Below are 24,895 nucleotides of genomic sequence, written 5' to 3' on the forward strand. Positions count from 1 at the left end.
AATGCTAGCAAACAGATAGGCAAGTAAAGAATAGGAGCCTGAAAGGTGGAATAAGCTCATGTTTTCTTGGTAGCTTATTCTTTGATCTTGGAAAGCTTTTTGCATCTTTTATTACTCTGAAAGGAATAATTGTGAAGTCAAAACTGAAGGACTATATAATGCATTGAGCCTTCATATATTAACAAAAATATTATGTTAAATTTAGTTTAATCCTTTATCCAAGTGTAAGTAAACAAAGTTTGCACCTGAAGTATCTTCAGGACTGAGGCAACTTGTGGTAAAGGTGGACCAAGCGCTCATCATTACTTGTCTTAGTATCTTCCATAATGCAAATCACATCTCCCTGTGGACATGTATAATGCTATGCATTAAGGGAAGGGCCACTACCCAGACCGGTTTCGATCTTTATTGGGGTCTCATCAGTGGGAGTCAGACCCAGAAGTGGTGACACCAAGGCAGAAGCAATGGAGAGGTCATATTTACCTATACAAGTTGCCAAAAGGTGTACCACCTTATTATTAAATTACTGAGTCCTGAGTCCTGATTGACGTACTCCAGGAGATTGATGAGGCCAGGGACTTGGGAGTGTTGGTGGATAGGGAGATAAAGTTTAGGGGACACATTGCAAAAGTGGCTAAATCACCTCATCAACTCACTTGGTTGTTGAAAAATACTTTGACGAGCAGAGACAAGCAAATTATTGTTCCTCTGTACCGAGCCTTAATAAGACCTCATCTCAACTACTGTGCCCAGATTTGGTCACCTAGGTTTCTTCTTGATGGGGAGGAGATGGAGAGGATCCAGAGGTGAGTGACCAAGATGATAGCAGGTCTATGGAATGAACCTTATGAGAACAGGTTGAAGATTTGTGGGTTGCAGAAATTAGTTGATAGACAGAAAAGGGGAGATATGATTGAGACATTCAATTGCTAAAGGGTTTCTATAGGATTAATTCAGAGGATATTTTTGAAATCAGGACTGGTGGTGGGAGAACTAGGGGACATCTATGGAAGCTGGGCAAGAGTGTGGTTAGCAAGGATGTTAGAGCTGGGTTATTTACTTTTAGAGTGGTAAATGAGCGGAATAAGCTGCCAGAGTCTGCTGTGGGTGCTATGACAGTGAGTGAGTTCAAGGCAAGGTATGATAGATACTGTGAGAATGTTGTATAGTTATGTGGACATGATTATTATTACTGGCAACACCTCCCTGGAGTTGCCAGTAATAATAATAATACAGTGGTATCTCGCTAATCCGAACTAATAAAAATCGCACTCATTCAGATTAGCGAATTTTTCCCCAAAAGGCAACAATAACTAGCGTTTAAGACAAAAATAATCAGATTCTAATGGTACATCAATTTAATTCTGTAAATAAATAAATTAACTGATAGAAAAAATGCTACTGTACTGTAATATAAAACTTAAAAAATAATACAGTACACAAGTTTATTTTAGTAAAAAATTTAGTTTGTATGTGCCTGTATTATTGAGGATTCTGATTTAATAAAATTGCATAGTTCAGTACATAACTTAATTAAAAAATATCACTTTCTTACACAACACACAAAAAAAGTTTCACAAAATAACACAAAAAAGTTTTTTTTTTATTTCTTGTAAAAAAGTCACTGATTTTCTTTTGCTTCTTGGAAGCTAAACTTTTTTTGAATGCTTCTTCTTGGAGCTGCATTAGCAATAAAATTTTGTGGAATGGCGTATCGTTCTGCTTAGCCCACTCTATACACATATTAAAATTGTCAACTGCTTTTTCATGTTTTACTTTTTTTTCTTCGAATTCTTTATTGTCATCATTGTCTGCTAATTCATTCTGTAGCGTCATATTTATAATTTAAGTATCTGATTTGATTTCGAATTCACTTTCGGTTCTGCCTGTAATCCATTCCGTAACATCTGTTTGTGAAATTTCAATGTTTGGATTTATATTTTTAACCAAATTATGCCCGTTTTGAATTTCCGCTTTTTGTGTATCACTGTAGTTATCTTCATAAATTCTAGAAGGCCACAGTTTTTTGCATGACGTTCGATAGCGGTGATTCATGCCAACAATACAGTACATACTGTACAATATAAAAAACAAATGAACACAAATAAATCAAAATAGGCCTACAGTGTAACCATACAATCGACAGTATGAAAAAAAAAAAAAATACTGTACTGTAATAATAATAAAATAAATAATAATAGTTAAAATAATAATTATTAAATAAAAATAATAGCACACAAAATAATACGTAATAAATAAAACTTTTTTTCTTCTTTCAAATCGCAGTTCAGATTACTGGAGGGTTTAGACTAAAGAGGTTCGGATTAGCGAGATATTACTGTAATAATAATAATAAATAAAGGATTAAACTAAATTTATTATAGTCTCATCAAGTGGAAAAAAACTTCAACAACTTTCTCTAAATCCAGAGTAATTTAATAATAGGGTGGTACACCTTTTGGCAACTCATATAGGTAAATATGACTTCTCCATTGCTTCTGCCTTGGTATCACCACTTCTGGGTCTGGCTCCCACTGACGAGATCTCAATAAAAGTCGAAACCGGTCTGGGTAGTGGCCCTTCCCTTAATGCATAGCATTATACATGTCCACAAGGAGATGTGCTTTGCACTATGGGAGATACTAAGACAAGGAGTGATGAGAGCTTGGACCACCTCGAGTTGCCTCAGTCCTGAAGATACTTCAGGTGCAAACTTTGTTTGCTTACACTTGGATAAAGAAAGATTAAACTAAATTTATTATAGTCTAACCAAGTGAAACTTCCAAAAATATTATGTAATTAATGAATATATGTTGTATATGTTCCAAGGAGAAGACAAAATCTGCACAAAAATTTCTTTGTATTGGAAGTGCATTTTGGAGCTGCTCAGTTAAATGTAATTTTATTGCCAGAGTAATTATTCTGCATGCCTACTTCAGAAAAATGAGGGAATAATGCATAAAGGGAACATGCTTACTAGAAGACATATACAAGTACACTAGTCAAGTGAAATCTTCAACTTTTATTATATTTTGAGGAATTTGAGAGGCAAGACAAACTGAATGAATAAAAATACATAAGATATATAAAGGAAGTAAAATACAACAGTGATAAAATAAATACTGCAAAGTGCCCACATAGTCAAGTGAAACTACAGGACTTTTATTTGTTGAAACTTTTTCCACTTGGTTATACTATGAATTAAAGATGCCAAGAAATTATATTCTTGGTTTAATTCTTTATATAAATGTAAACAAACAAGTAAGGTGTGACACCTTTTGGCTACTTGTATATGAAATATGACTTATGCATTACTTAAATCTTAGTATCACTCCTGGGTCTGGCTCCCACTGATGAGACCTTAATAAAGGTCAAAACCGATGTGAGTAGTGACACTTCCCATAATGCATAGCAGTATATATATCCGTAAGGATATGTGCTTTGCATTATAGGATGCAAAAGCAAGTGATGTGAAGTCATTAACCTATACAGAGTCTGTCAAAAAAATGTGTACACTTTAACAGATGTCATTTATGGACTTTTTTTCGAAGTTGAATCGAATTACGGTAGCAATGCATAGTATGATGTACTCTCAAAAGATGTTGTTACTCACATGAATACTAGCATCAACATATGACTGGTAGGAAAGTCAAACAAAATGGCCAAGGCACGATTGTCATTCAAGGAACGCAAGACCATTTTAAAGTGGTATTTCGATTTGAGAATGTTGGTAAAATTTAACGACAATGGAGGCATGAGTTTGCAACACAACCTCCAACATGCCTGACAACTGCACGTATTCATGATAAGGACCCATGGCACTGTGTGTGTGTGATGTGCACAAGGGAAGGTCCGGGAGGCCTCACACAGCAACAAGTTCTGCTTCCTCGGCTATGTGTTGAAACATTTTACGAGCTCGGCACAGGTCTACCACACAATGTGCATGTGAAACAGGAGTTAGCAGTGCAAGCATATGGCACATTCTTCAAGCAGCTAAATCAATTTCTCTTCCAACAAGATGGCACACCACCACATTACCACCGAGACGTGAGAGCTTACCTCAATGAGAGTTTGCAGGAACAATGGACAGGATGAAGAGGTGCAGCTGAGTTTAACACCCTTGGACTTCTACCTATGAGGGACTAAAGGTTGTAGTGTATCGTAAAAAACCAGCTACACTAGTGGCCCTTTGGAAAGAAATTGAAATGGCATGAGCAGCAATCCCACTGGACACTTTGGCCAATGTTGCCCATAGTTCAACATAATAAGAGTCTGGACACTAATGGTAACCACTTTGAGCATCTCGTGTAATTGCAGAAGTCAAAGATAACTTGTATTCATCTCTTGATGTCTGTATAAATTTAGTATTACAATTTTTATACAGGTTTTTCTTTTGCTGAAGTGGGTATATATTTTTTTGACAGATTGTATATACGATATGAGTTGACCAGTCGTGAAGTTACTTCACATATAAAGTTTGCTTGCTTACACTTGGATAAAGGATTAAACCAAGAATATAATTTCCTGGCATCTAATTTATACAGGACTTTTAGCTGAATGATAAGTTCAATCTGTTTTTATATATTATTTAATGCCATTCTTCAGAAATGAATTTGAGAGAGAATTTTTTCCTTGAGCTCATATAATAAAATTCTAGAGAATTGTCATATAGTTGTCCTTTGTATTAAGTACAATTTAAAAGTTAGATATGTAGAGCATTAGAATTTACTAATTAAAGAAAGAACATGAATGTCAGATCTCCTTAGAGAGAAAAAGAGAACTGCATCTATTGAATATATTTATGTCGACTATAATTTTAATTTCTTATGAACTTGAGCTTCATTCTTTTGATAAACACAACATTCTGATTTTGAAGTCAATGTGCTATCACGAATATGAAACATTCGACCAAATAAAATAAATTTATAGATAAATATTGTACTTTTACTCTCTGACTGACTAAAAGGTTGGATATACATGAACAAGTGTGAAATTACATAATTGGTACAGTCAATTTACAGTATAACTCATCAATATCCTGATATGTACCCCCCCCCAAGGGGTGTTCAGGTTACTATAACAGCACTACATGATTAAGTTTACATTATTATTAATCTCCTATCAACAATTTTCCTCGAAATCAATCTATTACATGTGAGAACTCCAATATTGTCATATCTAACATTCCGTGCTTCTAAGGCACTTCTGACTGAATCAATTCACCTAGACCTTGGTCTTCCTCTGGGTCTCTTTCCTGCCATCTTGGCATCGAACGCTTGCTTTGATAAACTTTCTTCTCCCATTCTATTTAAGTGGCCATACCACCTTTGATTAGCTTTGCTGATCTAAGGTGAATGTGTTTATGTTAACAGTAATTTTAATTTCTTATGAACTTGAACTAAGTTTGACATCTCCAATTCTGATATCAGGCCTAATGCCACTTCCTTTCATAATGTGATCCATATAGATGATGAATAAGAGTGGATGTAATGTGCATACTTGTCTAACCCCTAATTTTACATCAAACCATCTTCCTGTATTTCTCTCAATTCTAACTGCTGATTGACTACTTAACTATAGACTATATATTGCTCTGTATAATGTTCCATTCACCCTATATAATTGTCATGTTTTGAAAAGCTTTTCTAAAGCTTTTCATATGACAGGGTCTTTTCCTGATCTACAAAGTACAGATCCTTATCATATACCCACGATTTCTCTGCTAAGGGTAAATCTGATCTTGACAACCTCTATTTGGCATGAACCCCTTTATTTCTTCAAAAGTTTCTTTTCCAGTCTTTCTCAACTTCTTTTCAAGTATGCTTGCATAAATCTTACCTGGAACATGTAGTAGAGAAATTGCTTTGTAATTCTCACATTTAGTTTTAGTCTTTTTTTATAGATGGATACAATGAGAAATTTACTCCAATCATTGGGAATTCGACCTTCTCACGACCCTCTGAATTATGCAGTGTAGCCAATGCAAAACTTTTATACATCCATACTTAAGCATTTCTGGTCGAATATCTAGCCAAGCTGAATTTCCACATTTCAAGTTTTTGACAGCTTTTTCTACCTCAAGCACTGAGGTAGAAAAAGCTATCCTGTTTTTCTTTTTTTTTTTTCATATTTTTACCATCCCATGACTTTTAACTACTTTTTACACATAGCTTAGCTCTCTTATATATTTCTCTGTATTTTTTAGGGCATCTGCTGGCTTATTTGCTAGGAACTTTTCGCATGCTTTCTTCTTTAACTTCTTGTGTCCACCATGGTGTTATTTTTCTATCCTTGCACACAATTTCACCACATACCTCCCAAGCTGAATCAATGTCTTCTTCAGAGTTTGCCACCTGAGACTGCAAGGTTTGATTCTTGTTTTCAATTTGTTTTATATTTTCTTTAATAATGTTTGTATAGTCTAGTCTACAATTTACTTGTAAAAACTTCTCAAATTTAATTCTTTTTAAAACTTTCTTACATTGAATGTAAGAAAGTTTTAAAAAGTTTCTTTTTTCCTGTTCCTTTCAATGTGACATCCATTTTTATCCTGCTGAGTACTAAGTATAACTGTGACAATTAATTTTAAAATATAACAATACTGCTTGATTTAGCAAAGTAGTTCAACAGAGATATGAATTGGAAGTTTATTACATAAACTAAGAAAATGGGAGATGGATGTGAAACTGCTGATATGGATACAAGAGTGGATAATGGACAGAAACCAAAGATTAGCATATGGAGAAGCAGAATCCAAAAGGCAGGTGACTATTGCACTGTCAGAGGACTCTGTGCATGCATCACTGCCATTTAATTTGTGTGTATGATACAGAAAAAAAAAAAAAAAAAAAAGAAAAATGAAAGGAAATACAACGAACTGTGTGTTATCTAAAACAGCTTGAATTTTTTTTTCTGAATACTAGATGCCCCTAGAATGATGCTTTCCCATGCTGCTCAAATGCGCACTAAAATGGCACCATAGCTGCATATGTGCATTTCCTTATCACAATACTAGTGTTCTTGGTTCTATTATGAATGTCATTAAAAATAAATAAACTATTAAGTTATAATGCATAAAGAAAAATGAAACTGACATAAAAAAAAATAAAAGATGCCAGAACCATATTTTTGTTTCTTAAAATAAATATATAAATATTAAATACACACAACTCTCAAAGGAAACGAAGAGGCAAAGAAGTACTTCTATCTTCTTGAAATGGCAAATCAAATTGGCCATTATGAAATAGAAAATTTTACCACACAGCGCACAAATGGGTTATCGTTATATTTGTTAACCATTGCGTTAATTCATTATGTCAGTCAATTTTACAAATCACTGGTGAAAATACTGTATATTTTATCATGGTCGTATTTGTACCTAATACAAAGAAAAGAGGAAAAAAAAACTTTTTTTCCCCTGCTGTCATTTTTTTAAACTTTTTAAAATGTTTATTCTCTTCATGTTGACTGGTAATGCAGATGATAACCAATTTATATCAATTATCGTAATTTCTTTTCTTTTTTTAAATATTTCTTCTCACTTTTTCTTTGGTGGGTGCAAATATGGCTGAAATATACAGTAATATTATCAATCAGTTTTATTATTATTTTTTTTTAATTGACATAAATCAATGACTAATAATGTTTATTTCTGCAATCAGAACTTTTTTTTTTTTATAATGCAGACTGTCTTCACACATTTTGGTTGGAATAAACACTTATTCTTCTTTTCATATATATATTTTTTGCATTATATTAATTGCATTTTACATATATTAATTGCATTCAATTTGCAAAAATAAATATTTTTTTATTTGGTGAGTTCAGTGAATTCAGTGAGTAATCAAACAAAGTTTGCTCCTGAAGTAATTTCAGGATTTGGTGTTCTGCTACCTCAGTATGACAGGACTGAATTGAGAAGGGCCATGATTATGAATGATTCAATGAGAACATTATACAAGAGGAATGGTATGCAGTTGATAGATGTACGGAGTAAATTTGATGGATAAAAGGACTATGCCTGATAGACTGACCATTTGGATTTGTGGAGCAGTCCAGTATGGATTCAAATGAGTGTAGAATCAGTTTCACAGGTTTCGAATATGAATGGATTAATAATGTCATTACACAAGGGGAACTTTGGGTCCAAGGGGATGTTGAAATGCATGTACATAAGCCCACATGTATCAGAAATAAAGAAGAGTTTGACATCTGTCAGAGATGCATGTCAAAATTGAGGTAGATAAACAGAAAGTGCTCATCACATAGATAATTTTCAATATGCAGCAGTGGGGCTGGATGGCATGTCAGCTCGTGATCTATGCAAGCATACAAGAGAATTGGCAGTGCCTCTTATTATTATTATTATTATTGTTCCGGGAAACTCCAAGGAGTCGACAGACTCATCGAGGGAGACCCTAACATCATGTCAAGAACAACTATTCAACATTCACACAGTATCTATCATACCTTGCCTTGAACTCATTCACAGTCGTAGCACCCACAACAGACTCTGGAAGCTTATTCCACTCATTTACCACTCTCCAAGTAAAGAACCTAGCTCTAACACCCTTGTCAACCACGCTCTAGCCCAGCTTCCATGCATGGCCCAGCTGTGAAGCTGTTTGATCTACATTTCAACTCTGGGAAGGTAGAAAGGTAGAAGTAGAAAAAGGATAAGATAGTTGCATTACATAAAGGTGTCTATGGGACAATAGACAATTACAGACCAATTAACATCTTAGAATAACTTGAAATTATTGGAAAAGCTGTTAAAGGTAAAATCCAGCAGTGCATGGACAGGAATATGATACTCTAAGGTGGGCAAGAATGGCTTTGTAAAAGATAGGCCTGGCCTTAGTCATTTACATTTTATAATACAGTGAGAGCAGAAATAAGGGAAATGGCTACACCATGATATTGCTGAACTTTGTAAAGGCATTCGGCAGAATACCACATGGAAAACTATTACAAAAGTTGCAGCAAATGGGAATGGATATGAAGTTGGTAAAATGGATAGAGGTGGCTGACATACACCAAAGAGTAGTGAAGTGGGATCTAGGAGAATGAGGGCAACTAGTTATGTGCCTCAGGGCCCTGTACTAAGGCTAATACTCTTTAATTTGTATATTAATGATATAGAAAAGATTTATTATTACTTTTTAAGATTTATTTAAAGATTTATTATTTATTATTAGAGGAGTATCTCCATGGAGTCTGAAGACTCATTGCAGGAGACCCCCCCCCCACACACACACAATCTTTATACACACAAATATCTATCAGATATCACTACATCAAATATCACTACTTAAACTCATTTACTGTCAGGGCATGCACAACTAATGGCAATCCATTTCACTCACTCATCACTCTCCAAGCAAAAAAATCTGGTCAGCACCCCCTTATTAACCACACTCTTACACAAGTTCAGGGACTCTAGTTCTCTATTTGTCATGTATTGATTATAAATTAATAACTTATAAGTTTCTTATAGAAACTTTAAGTTATTAATTTATTTTGTGATAATCTTGTAGAACCCCCTTTTCCACCTATCAACTAAACTTTGGGGAGATATTCAGTAGTTTGCTAATGATGCAAAACTGGGGAGAGTGACAACTGATAAAGGTGGTGTACGTATCCTGCAAGATGATTTGAATAAATCGGCATTGTGGACAAAAATAATGATTGTCAATTTAACGTTGCAAAATGTAAGGTTATGTACTTCAGGTTGAAAAAGTTGCTTAATGTGTATCAGAAAAGTCCCTAGCCTCATCAATTTCCTGAAATTCAGTAGGCTAGGACATAGAGATAATGGTGAGCAGTGTTAAAGTTCAGAGGGCATACTGCAAAAGTTGGTAAAATAGCAAAGAATCACTTGGATGTTGAAAAGCAGACAGGTTATAAAGTTATGCCTCTTTATAAGACTGTGATTCAGTAGCATCTTGACAAATGTGCACAGATTTGGTCATCTGGGTTTCCTAGTGACAGAGAGAATCCAGAGATGAGTTCATCAATGTCACCAATCTGGTGACAAATCTACAGAATGCTCCCTATGAGGATAGACTGAAGATGTGTTGGTTGCAAAGTTCAGTTGATAGGAAGAAAAGAAGAGACATGATAGAAAGTTATAAGTTATTAAAAGTATTCTATAAGATTGACACAAACAATTTTGAATACATGACGAATAGAGTTACCCCTGGAAGTTGTGTTAGAGTGTGATCAAGTAAGAGTGTGCAGACTATATTTTTTGCCTGGAGAGTTTATATTATTATTATTATGTGACACCTCCAAGGAGTCCAAAGGCTCATCGAGGGAGAGTGTGCCAACAGCATCGAACGATTATCCCCTCCAACTACTAACTGTGCTCAAACTTGCTTAACTTTTTGCAGAGCCATTAGTAGCAGAGGCTCTACCAATCGACCAACCTTTGCTGGCTTATGGAATGGATTGCTAGAATTAGTTGTAAGTGCCCTGACAGTAAATGAGTTGAAGGAGAGATATGATAGATAATGTATAAAGGATGGGTCTTCTGACCCCGATGAAGATACGACTCTAATAATAATAATGCAAACATTGGCTTTTCTGGTACTTTATCTGGTAATTATCAACTAAATGTAAGATAATTTCTGCAACTCTGTTTCCTTTGTATGCATATTCATTTGATGTTTTAAGCATTCTGTATTAATTTTAATAAGCTCAGATTTCACATTCCAAACAAAAATACAGTTCAGTCACATCTTTTTATTTTTTCTTTCTATCTATCTTTCTTTTGGTCAATCAATACATGTTTCTATATGCATTATTTATTCTTAATAACAGAATAATGTTCATGGATATGAAGCAGATATTTAAAAAACATGAAAAAAGCAAAAATGTGCCACTTGTACTTATCCAAGAAATGATCAAAATATTATTCATTTTTCTGGTAAAAGTGCAGAAAAGAGAGAAGATAATTTCCAACATTGTTTACTGTCTTGGCAATATATAATATTTATTTATTAAATACGCTAATGGCCAAAATTGTGGAATCCTTTTGGAAAAACTGTATTTTTGAGGTCTGATGGCTCATAACACCACTTTTGTTTGGTGTAATACCATAAAATTATATATCAATGGAAAGATAATTTAATCAAGAATGTAATGCAACAAAGTTTGTTCAATTATCTGTATTCTATGAAAAGTTATAGCCAAATAATCAGAAAAAAAAAGCACAATTTGCTTAGGGTGATATGAAGTATCAACCTAAGCAAGTTGATTTCTTTTTAACCGTTCCTTCATTTGAATGTAGCCAATGAGCATGAGTGTTTAGAGAGCCAATTAGGTGTCATCTTGTTTTGGCAATGAGCCAATAAGGTCATAGTAGGATTCAGCTATTGATGTCATGTATTGGAGCTGAGAGGAGGATATTTATCAGTGTGTGTTATGTAATTGCTATCAAGTCGGTTGGTTTTTTTTTTGTGTGTTCTTTCATTTAGTGAGCTTGTAAAATGTAATAAAATTAAAGAAATATTATTATTATTATTATTATTGTTCCGGGAAACTCCAAGGAGTCGACAGACTCATTGAGGGAGGCCCTAACATCATGTCAAGAACAACTATTCAACATTCACACAGTATCTATCATACCTTGCCTTGAACTCATTCACGGTCGTAGCACCCACAACAGACTCTGGAAGCTTATTCCACTCATTTACCACTCTCCAAGTAAAGAACCTAGCTCTAACACCCTTGTCAACCACGCTCTTGCCCAGCTTCCATGCATAGCCCCTAGTCCTCCCACCACCAGTCATATTTTCAAAAATATCTTCTGGATCAATCTTATAAAAACCCTTCAGTAATTTGAATGTCTCAATCATATCACCCCTCCTTTGCCTATCGTCCAATTTCTGCAACCCACAAATCTTCAATCTATTCTCATAAGGTTCATTCCACAGACCTGCTATCATCTTGGTCACTCGTCTCTGGACCCTCTCCACTTCCTCCCCATCACGAAGAAACCCTGGTGCCCATAGCTGGGCACAGAAGTCCAGATGGGGTCTTATCAAGGCTCGATACAGAGGAACAACAACTTGTTCGTCTCTGCATGTTAAAGTATTTTTCAGAACTCCAATACAAGAAAACCTTAAGATAACAGGGAGGTAGAGATGCACTGGATGTAGTTCCACTATAATTTTTTTTATTATTATTTTATCTTATTCCATTTTATTTATTTATTTTTATTTTCTGTATTATTATATTTATTATATAAAAAAATCCTTTTATTTTAATTATTTATTTATTTATTTTAATTATTAATTTATTTTATTAAAAAGAATTATTTGTTTTTCCTCACCAGAGGTCAGACTAGTATAAACTAGCCAAGGAGTTAGATTTAGTATACTTTTGTGTAGTGTCATGTAGCATGTCATGTTCTGTCCAATGTTATTTTCTTAATTTTAAGTAATTGTCCCAACACATGTTTTTGTGTCCATAAATTCTACACAATGAATGTTGACCACTGTATAACCTTAAAAGAAGGAACTGTCATGATCCATGGAGATTTGACCCAAAAGCAGCACAGCCACAGGAAGATAAAAAGACATGTTTTTGTGTTGATTATTATCAGCTAGCATTTTTAAAACAATGTAGAGACAGCAACTTAATAATAAACTGTATTAAGCTTAAAAGGAAGTTTACTTCAGCCATAGTGCTCTGTATTTATGCCCATACTGGACAAGCAAAGTTGACAACAAATCCATGAGGCTACAGAAATCTGGCAATTATCCAAAACAATGTTTTGCAACTAAAATTCAAGCTATCTAGCTATGTAAATCACAATATTTGGTATATTGTGATTTACATAGCTAGATATTGATTTACATATTCTAGAGAGGATTACAGACAACTCTGTAAAGCACATTTTATGTAAAAAGAAAAAATAATAATAGAGAAGCTCCAAAGACTGAAACAACAAGAAAGCAACTGACAATCCAGATGCCATATCCAGAGGAGCAGTCAATCACAAACAAGCAAAAGTGAGGAGCAACCAGCCACCAAAATGGACCAAGGCCAAATTAACATATTCAGCCACAACCTTAATGATGGAGAACTCTCACTTCTAAAAAAAAAAAAAAGAAAGAAAGAAGTTTAAACTATGTTATTAGCACCAAAGTCAGTCAACAAATTAGACTATCTACCATACTAAACAAGGTGTAAATCCTCCCCCCACTACCACACCAACATAGTGGATAAAATACAGATAGAAACATCTTATATACTAAATTATAAAAATTAGCCATTAAATCTCTCTAAGAAGCAACAAAGACATCATTATTACCAAGACAGACAAAAGCAATGCTATCGTCATTCTTTTCAGTGGACAGCATATTTTGAAAAAAAATTTTTTTTTTTAATTTTAATTTATAGCCTGCCAAAAATACACAAAACAAATGCACCACACCACTATGACCAATACTTGAAGGAATCAACAGCCCAATTATCACTTAGCCAAGAAACTAGTGGCAACACTCAAGAGTTGATAGGTCATTTCCCCCTCCTACATACAAAATAGACAACACTTCATAAAAAAAATTAAAAACATCACACACAACAATGAAGATTTTTATTAGCTTTGATGTAAATGCCCTTTTAATGATATCCCAATTAATGACAGAAAAAATTTCTACCTGATATCACAGTTCTTTGCCAAAATACTTTGCTCTGGGTTCATGTGGCAAAATAATTTCTACCTGCAAAAAGAAGATGGGCTCACCACTCCACCCCCCCTCCCTTCCTCCCCATAGCTAACTTATACATGGAAGACTTCAAGCAACAGCTTCAGATTCAGCAAGTCTAAAGCCCAAAGTCTGGCTCAGATATGTTGATAATATATTTAGGAGAATATCACAAAAAATTGATAAAACACTAAATAAATATAATATTAAGGCCATTTTCAAACCTCCAGCAAAATTAAAAAAAATACTTAGCTCATCTAGAGATCTCCTTCCTCACCTTATCCACCTAGATGTTTACAAAATCAAGTGCACCTGCAACCTACATAGAGGAAACAGGGTGCACAATTCCAATAAGAATAGATGAACACAAATGACACATTAAATTCCTTCGCTATGGTGAAACAAGTCTGTCAGACCAAATCTATCACAGAATTAACTAGAAATGCACCAAGTCCTTACACTGCACCAAAACCTGATTTGAAAGAAAATTCAAGATGATGACCATCTCACAAGAAACTTGCAAGATGGTCATCATCATCATCCTAATCTCAACAAGAATGATGGATTGGTAATTCCAAGAATCTGTAGGACCCACCTGAGACCTATATAGCATTCAAAACATGATGACAAAAACCTCAACACAAGAAAACCTTAAGATAAGAGGGACTGTAGAGATGCACTGGATGTAGTACCACCATAAAAATTAATTTTATCTTATTCCATTTTATTTATTTATTTTTATCCTCTGTATATTATATTTATTAAGTGTAAAAAAAAAATTTATTTAATGAGTCGTTTATTTTATTTTGTTTTTCAGAGGTTAGGCTAGTAATAAATGATTAACAAAGACATCAGATTTAGCATATTTTTGTGTAGTGTCATGTAGCTCTTGCCGTATTCATATGCACGTTTCCTTGGTTTAAACGTCTAGTGTTATTTTCTTAACTTTAAAGTAATCACTCAAACATTTGTATTTTTGTATCCATAATGAATGCTGACCACCATGTAACCTTAAAAGAAAGAAGTATAAAGTTATGTATTTTGGGATGAGAAGATTACAAGCTAATCTTTAAAGGCACTTGTGGCATAACAATCAGGAAAGAAAAAATATTCAGTACAAAATGTGCTATTTTCATTGGGGAGTTTTTAATTCTTAACTGTATTTAATGTGTGTGTATTTTTCTTATACAAGATTACAAGCTGTATACCACACTAACACAGTGTAAGCCAGGAAATTGATTGATAGAGATCATAATGACAATGTGGCCAAAGTAACTCAAAGGATTATTTGATTATTAAAGAACACACTAACAATCAGATATAAGGTTTGGTTATGACACATCTGGATTATTGTGCACAGGTCTAGTCACTGGAGTTTCTTGAGATGAGGAAAGTGTGGAGTGCATCAAGAGGCAAGTGACCAAGATAGAGTGGTGTGTGGAATGCTCCCTAGGAGGAAAGCATGAAAGTGTCAGTTGCAGAAGTTCATTAATAAGTAGAAAAGAGGAGATGTGACAAACATAAGTTACTAAAATGGTTTTATAGAATTGATGCAAAGGAAATTTTTCAGTACCTGACAAAACTGATCATCACCAGAAATTGAGTATAGTTTATGGTTAACAAATTATCAAGACTAGATTTTTTTTTTTTTGCTTGGAGAGTAGTAAACGAATGGAATGGTTGCTACTGTGTGAGTGCTCTGTCAGTGAATGTGTTCAAAGTGATGAACAATAGATATTGTGCAGAGCCAGGGCCTCCCCCCCCCCATGATAAGCCTTTAGGCTCTGTAGAGATTCCGATACAATAGCAAGCAGAGTTCAATGAATTATACAAAACCTTACTTGCCACATAAAAAAATGTATCTGACAAAGATCTCCCCTTTCCTATTTTTTTAAATGATACATGTTCCTACATCCCAATAAATCAGTAGGAGTTCCATGAAGTAATGAGTAGTGCTGCATGTGTTCATTCTTATAGTTAAAAATATTTTGTTCAGAAAGTTATTTTTATTAATTAAAAATTTTTTTTACTTTGTCCAATCTGCAGCTACTTGCCAGCTGGCAAAATCTACTCACCACTGGTGAGCATATTTGTCAGAGCCCTGATAATAAGAATAATCCTTTAACTGCCAATCTGCAACTAACTATAAGCTGTACTGTTCAGCATAATGTTCTATTTATTGAGCAGCACAGAGATTCAGTATTCTGAATAGTTCTCCCCCTTCCTCCTCAGAATATTATATGCTTCTTCAAGATCAACAAGGCTCAAACAAAGATCCTCATAAATAAAATTCCCATGATATCTTGACTATTTGTTGTAAAGTGAATATTTCGTCCTGGCAATTTCCATTTGGTCTAACCATAGCTTGTTCAATTTTCTTTTGAACTTTGTCTCTTAGCCAATTTTTCAAGTATGCTCACATAAATCATTCTTGGAACAATTATTAAACAAATTCCTCTAAAACTCTCACACTGTTTTTATTTCCCTTTTTAAATATATACATATAATGAAAACTATAATTTGATCCTCAGTAAAACTTTTATAACATAGGTTGAAAGTTTTTCCACTTGGTTATAGTATAAAGTAAAGATGCCAAGAAATTATATTGTTGGTTTAATCATTTATTTAGGTGTAAGCAAACGACGTTTGTGCATGAAGTAACTTCACGACTGGGCAACTCGTATATAGAGGCTAACAACTTCACATCACTTGCCTTAGTATCCCATAATGCAAAGCACATTCTATACCATAGGACATATGCATTCATATGTATCGTCATGGATAAGTTCTTCTTCCTGGATAAGTTCTAACACTGTTCTTTTTTCAGTTTACTTCATTTAATAATGTTTAGAGTAATTATTCCAAGAATCTATATATCCTTATTTTGCCTTTATGATCTTTGATTCTCTTATCATACTCTTTATTACATCTCTAAACCTTTTAGCCTCTAAAACATTTTACAACCTTCATGATTTATATCTACCATATTATATCCAAAATCTTTCAAAGATTTTGTTTAGGTACTCTTACACATAATTTTGTTTTCTTCCATATTCTCTAAGAACACATATTAACATAATAGATCTTCCTTCGCGCAGTCAAGCACCATGGTGTGCAAACGTCACATCCACTGAGCTACACAGAATCAAAATATTTGTAATTAATCCATTTTAATTAAATATTTTCAACTGTATCTATGTTACTTAATCAGAATGAATAATGCAAAGTTATCTCTTAATAAATGCATTATTAAAGACAGTTACCAATTTCCTTCAGCATATATTTTAAACACTTACATGCTCTTTTGATTTCTTCTTCAGTGGCCTCAAAACGCTTGTGTTTCAGTCCAAGTACTGCATAATGATCTTGATTCTTTACAAAATAAAAATAAATGCATAATTTTTTTTTTCATAATATATATTATTAACTTTAACAAGTCCTGATTCTGATAACAGTTGCACACAACATAGCCCACAAATGGTTCTAATGTACTATAGGTTTACATGCTTTTGTGGGTGGTAATCATAAGATGTCTGAATTTCTATTGGATGTTTATAAAATTCATTTGTGAAAAAGCAGAAATTATCTGCTACTTAAAGCAGTTCATTAAAATGAACAGTGAAAGTAATCAAAATAATAAACAGTGCACAACTATAAGTGAGTCATTTGTTCTGGAAATGTAATCAGAAAATCCATATGTTTATTTAACAAAGAATGACAAGGCGTGTTCAAAAAGAGACCGAACCTTTGCTTTAAAGACTATTTCTCATTTTACAACATTTTAAGCACTGTCCCCCCTACTGGCAATACACCATTCCCAACATTTTTTACATTGTTGAAATGCTTCCTGGAATGCACTTTCTGTGATGGTGCACAGTTCTCTTATCGCATTTTCCTGAATCTCCTCTATGGTTTGGAAACGACATCCTTTCAAAGTGGTTTTAAGTTTGAGAAACAGGAAAAAGTCTGCTGGGGCTAAGTCCGGAGAATAGAGTGGATGGGGCAAAACAATGTCTGATGTTTTGCCATATAACTGCAGATGAGGAGTGGCGTGTGAGCTGGTGCATTGTCATAGTGCAACATCCAAGTCTGGTTTACCTACAATTCAGGTTTACCTGCACACAGCATCCCAACATGCTAAAACTTCCTGGTACAACTCTTTGTTTACCATCTGACCACATGGTACAAACTCATAATGGACAATGCATTTCCAATCAAAAAACACAACCAACATCACTTTGATCTTTGCCCGACTCATCTGTGCTTTTTTGGCCGAAGAGACCCTTTCCCCACTTACCGTGACAATTGCATCTTGGTTTCAACATCATAGCCATAAACCCAAGTCTCAATTTTTATCAAGTTTGCAGTGAAATTTCACACACACAATGTTCTTCAAGCTCTTTCATTATCACTGTGTCACTATTCTGATGAACAGCTTTGCATGTGCTCACTTAAGCAGATGAAACTCGACAACTAATGCTCATAGCAGAATGGGACAAATGGCAGTTTGTTGTCAAACCTTCTGCTATGTGCACTCAGTAGCCGCAGCGCGCGCTCTGTGCCGGGTAGCATGCTATTTAAAAAGTTCAGTCTTTTTTGGACATGCCTCGTATATTATTATTATTCCCAAGCCTCCATAGAGTCTGAAGACTCATCACAAGAGGTTGAACACTCAAAGACTTCAATAACTATCATACCTTGACTTGAATACATTAAATGTTGGAGCACCCACTCTGGCAATGCATTCCACTCATTAACCACCCACCAAACAAAAAATCTCCTTTTCACTTCCTTACTCACATGACTTTTGTACAGTTTCCAGCGCCTCTTTTATCTTTTCTGTCTTTTCAAAAATTCCTATAACTATCACATTCTATTCCTGTGAATCAGTCATTCTCTGTTAACCACGTCTCACCAACACCTTTATCTTTTCTTACTTTGTCCATTATCTCACACCCAATTCTGGTATCTTAAATACTCACAGTTGCAGCATGAAGTTTTCCTTTCTCTCACTAGCTATCACACACACACTCCTCCTCTCATCAACAATCTGCCTGGTTTCACACCACCACTGTCACTCAAATGCAGACTGTCTACACCAAACAGCTCTCTCCAACCTTGAAATTTATCCCATACATTCACAAATTCAAGCTCTCTCTCTCTCTCTCTCTCTCTCTCTCCCCCCCCCTCCCTCCCTCCCTGCACATTCTAGCTATCATGTCATTTATAATCATTGCTCTTCTCCTTAATTTGCTACTATCATACCTTGGCAACACTCTCTCAACAATTCTCCCTCTCTTACTCTTCCACTTCACTGTCTCTAGCAACAACAGCTAATGCTGTGCTATCTCATTCACACTTCCTTGCAAATCATTTGTTCTAACCAGCACGGTCAACTCTTCTACATTTCATCTCCTCTCCACAGTCCCAGTTATTCTTTCTATCATCACTACTCTCTAACATACTTTTGACACGTTGCATTTTCATATCTTTCACTATACAGTCCCCATACAGCAGTACACTACTTTCCACGATTCCAATACAATCATTTATTTTTGACTCATCGGACAATGGTACCTTCCTTACACCTCCAATCAACAATCTCTTCTCTAAATATCCTATCTCATGCTGCACAAACTTCAATTCATTTCAAAATCTTATCAATTCTTTTCTAATATTCTCACTTGTATTCATATCTTTCATGTTCACTTCTTTACCATTATTCATGTGTTCTTCTAGTTTTCAGTCTTTCAAATGACTACACTCTGTCACATTTGTATTAAATTCACTATTCTCAACTTCCACAACATTCATATCACTTAGGTCATTTATAGCACCATCAACTGCTCCTTTTACCACATCACTCAATTTTCGTAACTTTCTTACATATTTACTGCTCTTCCACAGAATCTCTTTGCTATCAGATGAGCACTCATTCTTATCATTACATTCTCACTACTATCAACTTTGGTCACTGATAAATAGCCACCCATTAACTCCGCATTCAAATCTCACTTTGCACACACGCACACACACACACACACACACACACACACACACACACACACACACACACACACACACACACACACACACTCTCCCATCACCTGTGTTAAAAATAATTTATCAACATAATCTGATACATATACCAAAACTCGCATTTCATGAAAAGACTAAAATCAGATTTAGTTTAATCCTTTATCCAAGTGTGAGCAAACAAAGTTGGAGCCTGAAAGTGTCTTCAGGACTGGGGTAAGGTAGTACGACAGCAGGCAACTCACAGCAAAGGTGGAGAAAAGCTCTCATCACTCCTATCTCAGTATCTCCCATAATGCAAAGCACATCTCCTTATGGATATATGTAATGCTATGCATTAAGGCAAGGGCCACTAACCCATACTGGTTTTAACCTTTATTGAGGTCTCGTCAGTGGGAGCCAGGCCCAGTAGTGGAGACACCAAGAGAGAAGCAATGAGAGGTCATCCCAACCTATAGGAGTTGCCAAAGGGTGTACAACCTATAAGGTTGTACAGCCTATAAGGATTAAACTAAACTCATTATAGTCTAACCAAGTGAAAAATAAACTCTCAACTAAAACCAGAATCGATCACTTAACTTCTACAGCAAGTTTTATGCATAAACACATAAAATTCACAATTAATTAGCCAAAAAAAAAAAATATCTGAAACCATAGCATTCTTGCACAAACCTGCCAGCAAACTGCCTCCTAGTGGCTATATTATATATATCAGTGGCATATATTCAGGGTGTGCTAGGTATGGGATGCACACCCATGGAATAAAAGAGTATCGGAAGACCCTTAAAAATATTGCACATTTCATAAACAGACTTGTGTTCTTAAAAAAATGTAACTTCCATTCAATCATCCTTAAGTTCTTACAATTTAAAGAGTCCACCCATACAAAATGAGCGCACATTATTTACCGCAAGGCCAAACTAGAACTTTTAGCAGAAAGGATTATAGATACCAAACATAGTTTGCTTCTTTGTTCTCGAAAAACGGTATGTTAGAAAACAGCCTAGTCTTCGTTAGACAATATATCTTGGAATGAGACTAAATCTATTAGTTTAGTTTTTGCAGCCAGAACCCAAAACATCAATAAATATAACTGATTAGGAAATTAGATTCCCTCAAACTTACGCAAGACCATTTATCCTTTAATATTGCTTCACACACTCTTAATGTTGTCATTAATAAATCTTCACATATTCTAACAATGGCAGAAATAAATGTACTCTCCAAGGGGCTTAATTTCGTCCCTTCACCTAAATCTATTCTAAAGAAAACTTTTTCTTACAAAAATAGAAAAAGCTGCCTCTAATCTACCAACACAAGATGCAAACCTACTTAGGATAGAAGCTATATTTGCAATCAACAACAGTAGACCTCCCACTGACGTCTCCCGTTCGGAGAGAAAAGCTATTCATCATCTGCAGAATAATAAAGATATCATTATTTTGCCAGCTGACAAAGAGAATGCCACTGTCATCCTGAATAGAACCGATTATTGCCTCAAGATCTGTGAATTATTAAACTGTAATACTTACTCTGAACTTCAAAGAGATCCCACGAGAGAACTACATAACCAGACAAATAATCTCAAAACAATCTCAGAATTACCTACGAATATCTGCCTATCGCCACGCTCTCTTCATCCACTTATTCCCCATTTTTATAGCCTCCTGAAGATCCAAAAAGAAAACACTCCTCTCAGACTAATAGTTGAAGGCATTGACTCCCCTACATACAATCTCTCGAAATATTTCGCTTCCTCCTTGAAACATCTCACAGGAAAATCATTTTCATATATCAAGAACTAGCTAATTTTGTCTCGAAGATCAAGAAGATTCAACTTAATGAAGCAGACAGAATGGTCAGCTTCAACATTGTCTCGCCATTCACCAACTTTCCAACCCAGGAACTCCTTAGTCTTTTAAAAAACAAGTTATCTAAAAAGATTTTCGCCTTACTTGTTCATTGTGTGGTTTCAGGCTACTTCTTATTTGAAGACAAGATCTACAAACAGAACAGCAGTTTGACAATGGGTAGTCCGTTGTCTCCGGTGCTAGCCAACATTTTTTTTCTGGAAGATTTTTAGGAAAAAGCCATTTCCTCAGCGACACTGAAACCCAAAATCTGGCTGATTTACATGAACGACATTTTCCTAATTTGGGAACACAGTCCAGAAAACTTACAAACCTTTATGGATCATTTAAACAATTTTCATCAAAATATAAACTTCACGAGACCGATCCAGAAGTTAATGGTGCTTTGGCTTTTCTAGATATAAAACTTACTAGAACAACTGATGATCTCAAGATTTCTATCTTTCAAAAGCATGTAGGTATCTATCTTTCACACCGATAGATACCTACATGCTTTGTCTCACCACTACCCTCCCCCCTCAAAAATTAGGAATTATTTCCACACTAGCTCATCAGGAGAGATCCTTGTCAGAAGAGGAACTTCAACAAGAACTTAGTTACCTAAAAAGGACATTCTTAAGTAATGGTTACTCTCCTAAAAGTATGTATATCTATAATCGTCTTAGTGTACGTAATTAACATAGTAATGAAGATAACTCAAACCCCCATAGCCTACATCTCCTTACTGTATATATAAGTTCTCTTTCTCCTAAACTGGCAAAAATCTTGAAGAAATTTAATGTTAAAACATATTTCTCAACCTTTCCAAAACTCCGATCTTGCCTCAGTCAACCTAAAGTAAAAACACAACCTTCTTCAGTTCCAGGAGTATAAAAAATCATTTGCAGTTGCGGCAAACCTTATTATGGCCAGACAGGAAAGTCCATCTCTCTCTCTGCCTAGAAGAATACCAACGTGACATTTCTTATAACAGAACCCATGCTAGTGGCCTATCCAGCCATGTTTTATTTTCTACAATACCAATGTTGAAGGACAACAATATCAAATAGACTGGAACTTAACTTCAAACATCCATAAATGCTCCGATGAATTAGAAAGACGTATCTTGGAATCCAAAGAAATAGCTCTCGACCCTACCCATCTAAACAGCAATCTCAGTTACAGACTACCCGATTTACATAGCGCTGTAATCCAGTTTTGGCATACTTGTGATATCATTCACATGCAAAGTGCTTCATACCAGAACTAATGCTTGGACTCAATTTCAAACACAACTACTACTTGTTCGAAACTCTGTGTTTGTCTAAAGTACAATATATTTTTAAGATTTTGTTTACTCCCAGGTAGTGTATTCACCTGACAAAGTCGGCATTTCCAATGAAACTAGTAGTGAAATCTTATTAAATCACTTATATTTTTTCTCGGTGTTTAAGTCAGTTAATAATTTTAATACATATATATGTATTCATGAGCATTGACTTGGTTACTTTGATACATTTAGAAAGATATTTAATGACTAAAAAACCGGGAATTAATTAAAAGCTTTAATGATAAAAAACACAACTAGTTTCGGCTTTTTACGGCCTTCATCAGGTATCTTTTTAGGAAGAGGAAACAATAATAAAAACTGAAGATTCTAAAAAACTGAGAAGTACAGATAAATTGCAGTACATAATTGAAATAAAAAACATTCCAGTTGTTCTATTTTACATGCCATTGTTTGTTGTATGTGTGGTAGCAGACTCTCGAGAACGCTAGTACTGAATAACAGCAGTATGGCTATCAGGGATGTTATAGCTTAAATTGTTGTTTAAATGTTCAGGGTTAAGGACGATTTTCCTGGATTCCACTATCTTTCTTTCAAGTTCATCATGGCAGGGGAAAATGTTTTCAGATCTATCCCAGGAAATTGAGTGACCTTGAAAATCATCATGAGGATTGTTAGAGAAAAGAATATAGCTGGATAAGGCACTGGCATGTGATCTTTTATAGGAGATGTCTCTTTTATGCTCCTCTATACGAAGTTCAATAGACATTAGTTTGACCATAATAAGGAAAATATTACAGTCACACAGTCATTACAGTCAGAGAATTATTATTTTCTTCTCTAACAATCCTCATGATGATTTTCAAGGTCACTCAATTTCCTGGGATAGATCTGAAAACATTTTCCACTGCCATGATGAATTTGAAAGAAAGATAGTGGAATCCAGGGAGATCGTCTTTAACCCTGAACATTTAAACAACAATTTAAGCTATAACATCCCTGATAGCCATACTGCTGTTATTCAGGACTGGCGTTCTCGAGAGTCTGCTACCACACATACAAACAATGACACGTAAAATAGAACAACTTGAATGTTACAACATTTATACGTTTTTTATTTCAATCATGTACTGCAATTTATCTGTGCTTCTCAGTTTTTAGAATCTTCAGTTTTTATTATTGTTTCCTCTTCCTAAAAAGATACCTGATGAAGGCTGTAAAAAGCCAAAACTAGTTGTGTTTTTTATCATTAAAGCTTTTAATTACTTCTCGGTTTTTTAGTCATTAAATATCTTTCTAAATAAATATATATGTGTGTGTAGAAAGCTTTTTAACTCGAGTATATTAGTTTATATAAAATTACTTGGTATCTTGAATATATATAGATAGATAGACAGCGAAGATATATAAACAAAGACAAAAACAGATGGGATTGTTCTAAATAAAAACTAAAAGATGTTATCTTCAGCAATAATGTTCAGGGAGAGGAAAGAGTAGCTATAGTATTCAATATTAAGCATGAGGATAATCTCTTGATTGGCAGACAATTTTAAGTAGACTTGGTGTGGACAAACACCAAAATGGGGAAATCACATAATGAGACATTGTTCTAAAAAAGGCAGCTGACAAAGAAAAAATAGTTAGTCCTTGTTGGAAATCTCGACAGCAGAACAGGAATTGAATATTAGACATATAGAACTGTTTTAGGAATATTTGGAAACTACATGAAGAGAAGATAAGAGATAAGAAATCTCCTTGACATCACATTGTAAAAGTGATCTGAAATAGGAATTGATCGCCATTTACTTTTGAGCTTGATAAAATTGAATGCCATAATGAAAAGAAAAGTGTGTAAGAAAGTTGTAAAAATAATCGAAGACAAGCAGTTTTCAGAGGTGAACTGCAGACTCAAATATAAAACAATCATCCAAGAAAAAAAAAAATTTAAGTTTTGAGACAAAAATTAACACCTTGGTGACTCAGTGGCACTCTCAAGAAAAACACTA

The 24,895-nt window shown here is 34.6% G+C and overlaps 1 protein-coding gene across 1 annotated transcript in view; it reads right to left on the reverse strand.

The window, feature by feature from the left end:
* LOC150108433 (dnaJ homolog subfamily C member 2) overlaps positions 1-24,895 on the reverse strand; it is a 337,407-nt gene that overhangs the window by 290,661 nt on the left and 21,851 nt on the right. Inside the window, exon 3 of the mRNA XM_090415844.1 lies at positions 17,012-17,087. Coding sequence (XP_090271970.1) covers positions 17,012-17,087 — 76 coding nt within the window. The remainder of the gene's footprint in view (positions 1-17,011; positions 17,088-24,895) is intronic.

The sequence above is a fragment of the Typopeltis vanoorti genome, chromosome 3, assembly GCF_054136105.1.
Source record: "Typopeltis vanoorti isolate ZY-2024b chromosome 3, IOZ_Tvanoo_1.0, whole genome shotgun sequence".
Classification (NCBI taxonomy): domain Eukaryota; kingdom Metazoa; phylum Arthropoda; class Arachnida; order Uropygi; family Thelyphonidae; genus Typopeltis; species Typopeltis vanoorti.